The 10102-nt window shown below is 49.3% G+C and overlaps 3 protein-coding genes across 12 annotated transcripts in view; 1 reads left to right on the top strand and 2 right to left on the bottom strand.

The window, feature by feature from the left end:
* Positions 1 to 447: 447 nt before the first annotated feature.
* LOC128818305 (arylacetamide deacetylase-like 4) lies at positions 448 to 4577 on the bottom strand. The gene is made up of 4 exons (XM_053997521.1): positions 4227 to 4577; positions 2546 to 2762; positions 2292 to 2355; positions 448 to 1614 (listed from the first exon to the last, which is right to left on the bottom strand). Exons 1-4 carry the CDS (start codon positions 4386 to 4388, stop codon positions 840 to 842), a joined length of 1218 nt encoding a protein of 405 aa, XP_053853496.1. The 5' UTR covers positions 4389 to 4577; the 3' UTR covers positions 448 to 839.
* Positions 4578 to 5738: 1161 nt separating this feature from the next.
* On the bottom strand, positions 5739 to 9125 carry LOC128818472 (arylacetamide deacetylase-like 4). 2 transcript variants are annotated; one of them, XM_053997858.1, is made up of 4 exons: positions 8985 to 9125; positions 8596 to 8812; positions 7758 to 7821; positions 5739 to 6834 (listed from the first exon to the last, which is right to left on the bottom strand). In XM_053997858.1, exons 2-4 carry the CDS (start codon positions 8792 to 8794, stop codon positions 6060 to 6062), a joined length of 1038 nt encoding a protein of 345 aa, XP_053853833.1. In that variant the 5' UTR covers positions 8795 to 8812; positions 8985 to 9125; the 3' UTR covers positions 5739 to 6059. The 2 variants fall into 2 exon arrangements, with proteins under 2 accessions (XP_053853833.1, XP_053853832.1); XM_053997857.1 differs by lacking the exon at positions 8985 to 9125 and having other exon boundaries at positions 8596 to 8837.
* The window catches only part of DHRS3 (dehydrogenase/reductase 3), a 75383-nt gene continuing 74030 nt past the window's right edge, over positions 8750 to 10102 (top strand). For 4 of the 9 annotated variants that reach the window (XM_053997866.1, XM_053997869.1, XM_053997859.1 and 1 more), the window contains exon 1: positions 8750 to 8838. The gene's annotated coding sequence lies outside the window, so the exon portion shown is untranslated. Of the gene's footprint in view, positions 8839 to 8867; positions 8887 to 8930; positions 8988 to 10102 lie in introns of those variants that run through there. The other 5 variants (XM_053997867.1, XM_053997865.1, XM_053997861.1 and 2 more) reach the window with 5 other exon arrangements.

Here is a 10102-nt window from a genome sequence, read left to right as displayed (position 1 = left end):
TGTGAGCTGGACTCCAGCTGACAGCTATAGCCCTGTGCTACCCCCACAGCACAGGTTCTGACCTGCTCTGTTCCTGCCCTCACCTTCCTGACCTTCCCCTTCTTTCTCTCCTGATCTTTCCTTTGTCCTCTTCTCCAGTCAGTTTCCAACAAGAGCTATAGTAAAGTATTTGGGCCCAATTTTCCACCAATCCTGCCCATCTTTTTGTGATGCAATCATATTTGTTTGTGCCACCAGCACTCTCGTCCCTGGTTGATGGAACTGTCCTTCAAGTTATGTGGGTGAAACATTACCCAGTAGTCCAGTGCTAAAACTGGGGCAGAAAGGGGCTCCAATCCTGCCTGTGTGCTGAGAAACACGGGTGATGCTGGCCATGGAACCATTTGTTTGTTGTGCCCACAGTGACAGAGACCACGCTTGACACAGCATCATATTTCCTTATTGTCATCATATTTATTATTTTATTGTCAGTGGCTCATAACCCACTAACGCCAGCTGGGTTTTATTCTCACATCTGCTCACACACACCTGCTAACACACAGCTTCTCTTCACAGAGATATATTTTATTTTAAGCAACTGGAACAAACCAGGATGCCCATTCAAAGAACTGTTCTTTACTAGCAGAGCTAAAGATAAGGGCTTGCAGCATGGTACAAGCTTGTATAAGGTTTGCATATTCCATGTTCCAACTAACAGCTGGAATGAGGTTCTGATGAGCCTTGTTTATCATTGTTAATGGCAGCCCCTGATTCACTACCCATAACCTGATATTAAATATCCTAAAAAGATATTTTCCTAGGTTGAGACATGAACAGACTCATGGAATCTACGATGTTTACTATAAGCTTTTTAAGAAGTTAACAACCCTGTCCAATCCCCTTTTCCCAGATGGAAATGAGAAGCCACAATAATCATATAGGCTTATGATTCCATGGAATCCATCCTCAAGGTGGTACCAGGTCACTCGAACCCCATTGTCCTCCAGCCTCTTCTTGTACAACAAGCCATCATCCCTCAGCACGTCGTACTCGCAGGTCAGGATGAAAGATTCTGGCAGCTGATGAACAACAGAGTCTTCAGCCAGCAGTGGGCACAGGTTGGGTTCACAGAATCTCTTCACTGTCTCATAAACTTCGGCTATAAAATCAGTGGGCCTAAGTGGCTTCACACCTCTGACCTTAAATTCCTCAGGGATGTTGTCTGGACTCACCCACTTCCTATACTTCAGCCTCATGTCTGGAGGAATATGAGAGCCCTCCAAGACCTCTTGCATGTGCAGTGCATCCCCATTGAGGTACAGCAAAGCAAAGAAAGCAGCACGTTCCCGGAATAGCAGAGGGACCCCTCGATTTTGATGATAGGATGGTAGATTGAAGTCCAGTGCCTGAAGGCCTGGGTAGATGAGGATCTGAGCACGGAGTCTGGGGAGGTCTGACCTGCCTGCCAGGGTCTGGCTCACAGCAGCTGCCAGGTTGCCCCCAGCACTGTCCCCGCAGACAGTGACCCGGGCAGGATCCACGCCGTAGTGCTCCAGGTGCTGCAGGAAGTGCTGGGTGGCGTTCAGACAGTCTTCGTACGCAGCGGGGTATTTGTGCTCGGGGGCCAAACGGTACCTGGGACACGGAGACAAGAAAAAGGAAATGTCAGTAGCAGTAACCAGGAAATGGTCTCGTCTGCTGTTCTTCAGACCTATCATTTTGGGGTGGCTTGGCTCTAGGTTAGGATCGTCAGTGCCTCCAAACAGCTGCTCCTCCGTTTGGGATTGCAGATAAACTGTAAATGGTGAGTTCAGTCACAAGGACTCACTGAAGTAGGATTGTCTCTGATTAATGATCTGAACAAGGAACAGCTCTTAGTGATGGTGAAAACTCCCTCTGTACTTCTGACAAGATTATTTAATAATTTTGTGCCTCTGCTTCCCATGTGTAAAATGGGAGTATTTCAGTTGATTATTCTCTTCTCCCATAGTTCCCAATTGCTTGGAGCATCTTATCACATGTCCATATGTTCAGCACAAGGAAGACTTTTTTCACCTAAGTTTTTAACTGGCTTTTATAGACTTACTTAGTGTGCCAAATATTTCCATTTGTATCTTTTTGGAGTATCTCTGTGCATTAATAGTTAAGGGCTGCGAAATCTTCGTTATCTCTATTTCTCTCTTTATGAACTTGACTGAATCCCATAGAAATTCCTGTGCCAAAAAAGAACATCTCCAACACCAGCACAGCTCTGCTGTGGTCCCACAGCAACAATAATCTCCCAAGTACAGAACTGGGTAGTGTTCACTTACTGCACAGACACAACTACCGAGTCACTCTCCCTGGAGAGGTAGCGACACACCTTTTCATAGGTATCTGCAAAAGAAATATTGGTTTTAGTGCTTCACTATTGCTCTCTGCTTTGAGACAGCCTAAGAAATGTCTGTTCCAAAAAGGCTTCAAACTTCATCCCAAATCACACACTGAAACCACATCTTATTTCAATCTTCTAAAAAGATAAGAATATTCTTTCTACACTGCACAGTTCCTCCAGGAAGTATCTTACCAAGGCTTCCGAATACCCAGCCTCCTCCATGGAAAAAGAGGATGCCTCTCCTTGGCCCATCCGAGGTAGCTTTAGGCTGATAAACCCTCACAGGTACTTCATTAAACTGCAGATCCTGGATAAAGAGCTTTGGATCCAGCCCTAGTTTCCGCCCCTGTCGCACGTATCGACCAAAAGTGATTTGGCTGCAAAGCCCAGTCTTCTCCAAAATCCTTCCCTGTTAAAGGTAAAAGACATTAAGGCATCTTTAAAAGTCTGGAGTTAGCCAGGGTATAAAAACTCTGCATTGTACTTAGCTCAAACTTATTTGGAGGAAATTTTGAAGAAATACAGAACTCTGATTTGGAAATGAAACAATTTTCCCAAGTTTCCACACCCTGCAGTCTGTAGAAAAATTTGATTGCACTACTCCAACCCAATGTCATTGTAACGTCACATCAGAAATTTTATAAAGCTCAGCCAAAGTGGTTGTCTTGGAGTACATATTTTAATCATCAGCATTGTCCTGCACACATTTGTGGTCATTCTTGTTTCATTTATACTTGGTAACAACCATATGTAGAAACAGTTCTTCATTGCTGAAACTCATATTCATTAATTAGACCATAAAACTCAGTGAATTTGCAAATCTAAATTGCCAAGCTGTGTTGTGCAAGTTAGTTACTGCTTTTTATTCGCACAGCAGAGCTACTGAGCAAAATGAAGTTCCTTCCTTTCCCAATGCTCTTGCAAGCTAGAATATAAATCTGATGTAATAAGTGAACGAACAAGAAGCTGGGAATCAAACAGTTACAATTCACTGGCTGAACAAGATCCCTCTTTTTAATGCCCAGTGAGTCTGTCTTGTCACCTGCTAGAGGGGTTCAGGATTGCTGGGCAGCTTTGTCAGTAAATTTAATTTAAGGAGAATGTAAATGGTTTAAGAATCTGTGTGGAGGAAAACAAAGTCTGTGTGATAGCAGGGGTGATGTTTGTGGCTAAAGAAATGACAAAACGGAAGATTTTAAGAAATTCAAAGACAGCAAGTAACAGAGGCAGAGCTGAGGAGGGCTCTAATGCCGTTTATGCAACGCTGCCAAAAAGAGTCCAGGGATTAAGTAAAGCAGCCCTAACCGGATTGTGTGCCATAAATGTCAGCCGTGGCAGGAGCAGCGGAAGGGCTGCAGCTTTCCTTGGGCAAGGTGATTTCGCCTGAAGGTGCGGGAAGTTATCATGCAAAACACCAGCCCGGCTCCGAATTGGAGGCTGCCATCAGCCGGTCGCAATCTCCGCTAACACGGCCCAGGCACGTCCCTGAACCGGGAACGGGGTTTGCCCGCGACATGGGCAGTGTTCCCCGCAGCAGCCCGGCCGGAGGGTGCCCGGGACAGCATCCTCGACCGGGGGATGCTCGGGGCAGTGTTTGGGCCGGCGGCGCCCGGGGCAGCATCCTCGACCGCGGTGTCCGGATCGCGGGTGCCCTTGCAGTGTCCGGATCGGGGGACACCCCGGGGCAGAACCCGATCGTGGGGGCTCCCCGCATCCCCTCGCCATGATGCGGCACCGCCAGCATCCCATGGGGACAGCGGGGACACGCGGATCCTGCCCCCGGCTCCCCGTGTTGGTGCCACCGCTGCCCCCCCCCCCCCCCCAGCCCGCGGGTCTCCCCGAACGCCCCCTCGCCCCCTGCACCGCCACTCACCAGCGCGGCGGTGCCGAGCAGCACGGTCAGCACCAGGCGCAGCTTGGCCGGCTGGTTCACCCCGGGCGGGATGTCGTAGCCGGGCAGGCCGAGCAGCACCGCGGCCGCCGCCAGCGCCGCCAGGGGCAGGAGCAGCAGCAGCAGCGCGGGCAGCAGCGCCATGGCCCGGCCGCGGCCCTGCGGGGCTCCCCCGGCAGCGCTCGGCAGAGCCGCGGCCCCGTCACGGGCCGAGTGCGGCCGCTCCGCAAAGCCGGCGCAGGGGTCATGGTGCGGGCGGCCGGGGGGAGCCGCGCGGAGCGGCCGAAGGCGCCGGCCGGGTAATCTCGGTTCAAGGAGGCCCGGCGTGACCTGCGCGCGGTACCGCGGAACGGACGGGCCCGGCGCCGCCTCCCGCTGGCACGGCCCCCGCGCCCCCCGCCGCCTCTCCGCCGCGCCCGCTGCCCGCAGCTCCGCGGTTCTCTGCCGGCGGGAGGGGAGAGCGAGGGCTGGCTGCCCGAGCGCAGGGAAGGGCTGCCCTTGCGCAGGGGAATCTAAGGGAAGTCAGCATTTGTTTTTGTAAATAGTTCTGGTTTTTTGAGCCTTGTAGGATTTTTTCCCTTTTTTCCTAAGGATCTCCTTAGGACGAGGAGCAATGGGCATATACTAAAACACAAGTTTCACCTCAACATGCGGAAGAATTTCTTTACACTGAGGGTGATGGAGCACTGGGACAGCGCCCACGGAAGGTGTGGAGTTTCCCGCTCTGGAGACACTCGAAACACACCTGGATGTGTTCCTGCTTCACCTGCTCCCAGGTGACCCTGCCTTGGTGGGGGATTGCACTGGATGATCTCCAGAGATCATTCCCAACCGTAGCAAGTCTGTGATTGTCATGTCCTCAGTCTGGCTGTTCTGAGTGTGCTCACTGCTGGTCTTCCTTGCTTTCATCAGCAGGGTGTAATGAAGCATCATGTCAGGAAAAACAATGTCTCATCCTGTAAATAAAACTCAAACCATGGAGAAAGCACAAATCGACAGATTCTAGCACAGAATCACAGCACAGATTCTGCAAAGTTAATACTGGGGGAGACCCTTTGGAAGAACATGAAAACATTTTCCTTCATATTCTCTCTTTAAGCTGTAGCTTTCAGCACACACAGACCAAGAGCCCAGTTCACTGATCCTTCCTGCCTTTCTAAAACCTGATGTCAGCATTTCATCTCAACACTATATCCTACCCTCTGTGGGGACAATGGAGACTTTCCAAAATGAAGAAGGACTTTGTAGAGCTACAATTATTTCAAAATCAGAGCAGCCCTTACTTGCCTCCAGCTAGGCGTGCCCCATCAACTCTGGCCTTGCACAGCTACTTTTGCAGCCATGGAATATTTGCTCAGTCTCCTCACTGAGATCTTGATCTCTGCCTATTTGTCCAGAGTTTTCCCTCCAGCTCATTATCTACCTTGCTTATACTTTTTAGCTAAATTAAGTCATGCTTTGGAGCTTATCAATGGACATCACAAACAAGCTGGCTGTAGAGAAAAACATTTAATCCAAATCATTCCATATAGATTATTTGTATAGAAGTAAATAATTTAGTAATTAAAGACAAGGAATCAATCAGATGCCAATTTGAAAAAAAAACCACAGCATATAGAGAAATTGTACTGTCAAAGGACTGAACTGTCAGAAGTCTCACAAGGAAAAGATCTGTGTTAATTTGAAGCTCATGGATCTCAGAAATACTATTTTACACATCAAAAGGTGTCACATTCTTGCAGAGCAGCACTACCTGAAGTGTGAGAGCCTAAGCAAAGTCATTGGTGGGAGAAGCATAATGAGGGAGAGTTCTTTCTACAGGCCTTTTATAAATGCAACAACCCTGTCCAATCCCCTTTTCCCAGATGGAAATGACAAACCATAATGATCAAATAGGTTTACGATTCCATGGAATCCATCTTCAAGGTGGTACCAGGTCACTCGAACCCCATTGTCCTCCAGCCTCTTCTTGTACAGCAAGCCATCATCCCTCAGCACGTCGTACTCGCAGGTCAGGATGAAAGATTCTGGCAGCTGCTGGATAATTTTGTCTTCAGCGAACAGTGGGCACAGCGTGGGCTCACGGATGCTTTTCACTTTCTCAAAAACTCCAGGCTTGAATTCACAGGGCTTGTGTGGTTTGTAGCCTCTGACCTTAAATTCCTCAGGGATGTTGTCTGGATTCACCCACTTCCTACACTTCAGCCTCATATCTGGAGGAATATGAGAGCCCTCCAAGATCTCTTCCAGATTTGATGTGTCCCCTTGTACGTACTGCAAAGAATAGAAAGCAGCACGTTCCCGGAGTAGCAGAGGGACTCCCTGATTTTGTTGGTAGGATGGTAAATTGAAGTCCAGTGCCTGAAGGCCTGGGTAGATGAGGATCTGAGCACGGAGTCTGGGGAGGTCTGACCTGCCTGCCAGGGTCTGGCTCACAGCAGCTGCCAGGTTGCCCCCAGCACTGTCCCCGCAGACAGTGACCCGGGCAGGATCCACGCCGTAGTGCTCCAGGTGCTGCAGGAAGTGCTGGGTGGCGTTCAGACAGTCTTCGTACGCAGCGGGGTATTTGTGCTCGGGGGCCAAACGGTACCTGGGACACGGAGACAGCAAAAGTAACAGCAGGAAATGTCATAAGTGTAAATGCAGAATTTCTACAGCATCCTGGTGCTCCTTGTGTTGGAGTAATTTTTCCCTCAGAAAAAAAACCCATGAAGGTATTTTTATCTACTAAGCAGGTATTTTTCCAATGAATCATCACAAAGAAGTGACAGCCATAGGATGGGGCTGCAAGAATGTAGCATAGTTGGGATATTCCAAGAGCAGCCTTGGGATATTCCAAGAGCAGCCCTGATCACAAATTAAGTGATGTAACTTCATTTTTCTCTTCTAGCGTGGACTGCATCTGGTTTGTGGATTAAGTAATTTAACCAATCTGCACCTCACTGTTACTTAGGATATTTCATTTTTATAATTATTTTTTCTTTATTTAAATAACTGTGAGAGTTATATTTTTCAGTATTACTAATATTAGTAGTACTAATTATCAGTATTATTACTTACTAGCATTTAATTCTTGAAGTTCACAAGAAAGCTCCTTGAAGTTCACAACGTAATTACTCCTATTTAAACAGATCGGTGAATTGTCACCTTCCAAGTCGGTTTTTTAGCAATTTGTCAACACATTGGAACTCTCTACTGGAAAGCATTCCTTGGTTTTGTGTGGTGCCAGCATAGCTCTATGTTGGGACACACATGGACCTTACTGTGGGCTGTGTCTGCACTATAGGCTGATGGAGCAGGGAGAGAAATGAAAAACAAACGGCCCCCTTGAAATTCTATCTGGGCACCTGGGATCCTGGGAGAATCATAGAAAATGCTGAGTTGGAAGGGACCCATGAGGATCATGGTGTCCCAATCCTGAAGAGGAGCATTCCCACCAGCTGCACATCCTTGCAGTGCTGAGAGGCAGCAAGAGGCAAAAAGGCTTCTCTGGGGCAGCTGGCCGTAACTCACCCCACGGACACCACCAGCGAGCCGCTTTCCTTGGCAATGTACTGGCAGATCCTTTCATGGGTATCTGGAACACATTGAAGGATGTTTTACTGCCCACAAATGATCCGGCTCCCCTCTCCCCTCTCCCCCTGCCCGCCGCCTCCCTTCACAGCGCTGGGTGGGAAAGCCCAGCCAGAGTTCAGCCTTCCAACGGCTGCAGATTATCTAACTTCTCTAATTCATTTTCAATTAATTGTTCTAATTAACCATAACCAATATATTAATTATAAGCTGTGTGCTAGTTTTAAATCACTTTTAGGCAGCATGTAGCTAACTTTCATTACATAGACTTGGTTGAGAAAATCAACAAAACTTTTAAAAGTTTTCCCAAACTAAGCCTGATATGCTTCAAAGAACAAGCCTGGGAGAGGGTGTGTTATTATTGAAATTGGATACAAGGAGGACAGAATTTATGGACTACAAGGACATCTTGTAGAAGCGAGAATATAAAGAAGAAGCTAACAAAAGACTCAGTACATGTATGTTGGGAAGTCCCTACCGGAGGAAAAATATACTAAAAAGAGTAAGGAGGATAGAATACCAATTTATGAAAGAGAATTCACGAGCATTAATTTCTTTGTTTGCCAAAAGTATATAAACAGGTTTGTATCAGCGTCTGTGTGGAGGCCGGAATTCTGTCGGCCACATACACACGGTGGCTACGGGGGCGAGGACAGTGCCGGGGCGCTGTGGCCGCACCGGGCCGTGCCGTGCCGAGCCGTGCCGGGCTGCACCGGGCCGTGCCGGGCCGCACCGGGCCGCGCCTAGCCGAGCCGTGCCGGGCCGCACCGGTCCGTACCGAGGCCGCAGCAGATCCAGCCGCCGCCGTGGAACAGCAGCACGGCGCCGCGCGGGCCCGCGGCCGGCGCCCGCGGCCGGTACAGCCGCACGGGCACCCGCCCGAGCCGCGCGTCCTCCTGCCGCACCCCCGGCGCCGGGCCCGGCCTCCGCCCGGAGAACACGAGGCGCCTGAAGGCCAGGCTGCTGCACAGCTCCATCTTCTCAAAAATCCTGCCCTGTTGGGAGAGGGAGGACAGCCGGGGTGAGCTGAGGGGAGGCGGCGCACGGACAAGCCCTGAGGGGGCACCCGGTGAGGGGGAGCCCGGAGAAGGGAGAGGCGTGTGAGGAGCAGCTGGTGAGGGGCAGCCGGTGAGGGGCACCAGGAGGAGAGCAATCGGCGAGTGGCACCTGGTGAGGGGCAAATGGTGAGGGGGCGCCTGGAGAAGAGCAGTTGGTGAGGGACACTCATTGAAGGGGCGCCTGGTGAGGGGCAGTTGGTGAAGGGGCTCCTGGAGAGAGTGAAGGGCAGTTGGTAAAGGGGCTCCTGGTGAGTGAGGGGCAGTTGGTGAAGGGGTTCCTGGAGAGTGAAGGGCAGTTGGTCACAGGGATCCTGGAGACTGAAGGGCAATTGGTGAAGGGGCTCCTGGAGAATGAAGGGCAGTTGGTGAAGGGGCTCCTGGAGAATGAAGGGCAATTGGTGAAGGGGCTCCTGGAGAATGAAGGGCAGTTGGTCACAGGGCTCCTGGTGAGGGAGGCCTTGCCAGCGCTCCCAAGTGTCTCTCATCCCGCTAAGGTTTCCGGAGTTTCTGGTTTTTTTCTTCTTAAAAAGCATCCAGTGTCCCATTACTGGTACTTCCATTACCCAGCCTCCCATGTTACTGGAGGGCCCCAAGAGTGACCTAAAAACATCATGTGTGCTTAGCTAAAGTGGAAATCAAAGCAATCTCACTTTTTATAAATATTTAATTTTAAATTTAATTAGGGAAGCTCAGCTGATAAAGCTTGGGCTCTAATGGTTGACTTAATCCTTATGTAAGAGGGAAAATCTGACTGAAGTCTAACAGAAATTATTTTCCAAAAGCTGTCCTTTCAAGTCAGCCCCTAGAAGAGAAGAGCCATAATTTAAGCCTTGACGGAGCTGGCAGGATTCTGGTATTTACACGTAGAACAAAATTAACATCTAACAACATTTCTTGAGGAGTTGCAGCAGAGTTACTCACCAGAGTAGATGTAACAATCAAAACAGCAACAATAAGTCGAAGTTTTCCAGGATTGTTCACTCCAGGAGGGATGCTGCAATTGGCATACTCAGTTTGAATTGTTCTTATGATTGCTGATATGAATAAAGCAACAAAAATCACCAGCAGTATCACTGGCAGTAGATAAAAAAATGCCATTTCGGGTATCCAAAGGTGATGTGTCTTCACACCTATCTATGAATTGGCTTTTTCAGGTAACAGCAAGGCCTGGAGCAGTCCCAGTTGCAGGAGATCTCTCAGGTGTTGCTCACTTTAAAGTCCTTGGAA

This window comes from Vidua macroura, chromosome 23, assembly GCF_024509145.1.
Source record: "Vidua macroura isolate BioBank_ID:100142 chromosome 23, ASM2450914v1, whole genome shotgun sequence".
Classification (NCBI taxonomy): Eukaryota; Metazoa; Chordata; class Aves; order Passeriformes; family Viduidae; genus Vidua; species Vidua macroura.
Note: the sequence above shows the minus strand (reverse complement) of the source record. Positions and strands in the feature narration are given on the sequence as shown.

Coding starts and splice junctions, on each gene's coding strand:
- LOC128818305 (XM_053997521.1), bottom strand. CDS start 4,388: ATGGCGCTGCTGCCCGCGCTGCTGCTGCTGCTCCTGCCCCTGGCGGCG. Junction 2,356..2,545: donor CTGGGTATTCGGAAGCCTTG/GTAAGATACTTC, acceptor TTTCTTTTGCAG/ATACCTATGAAAAGGTGTGT. Junction 1,615..2,291: donor TCGGTAGTTGTGTCTGTGCA/GTAAGTGAACAC, acceptor TCCGTGTCCCAG/GTACCGTTTGGCCCCCGAGC.
- LOC128818472 (XM_053997858.1), bottom strand. CDS start 8,794: ATGGAGCTGTGCAGCAGCCTGGCCTTCAGGCGCCTCGTGTTCTCCGGG. Junction 7,822..8,595: donor CTGGATCTGCTGCGGCCTCG/GTACGGACCGGT, acceptor AATGTGTTCCAG/ATACCCATGAAAGGATCTGC. Junction 6,835..7,757: donor TCGCTGGTGGTGTCCGTGGG/GTGAGTTACGGC, acceptor TCCGTGTCCCAG/GTACCGTTTGGCCCCCGAGC.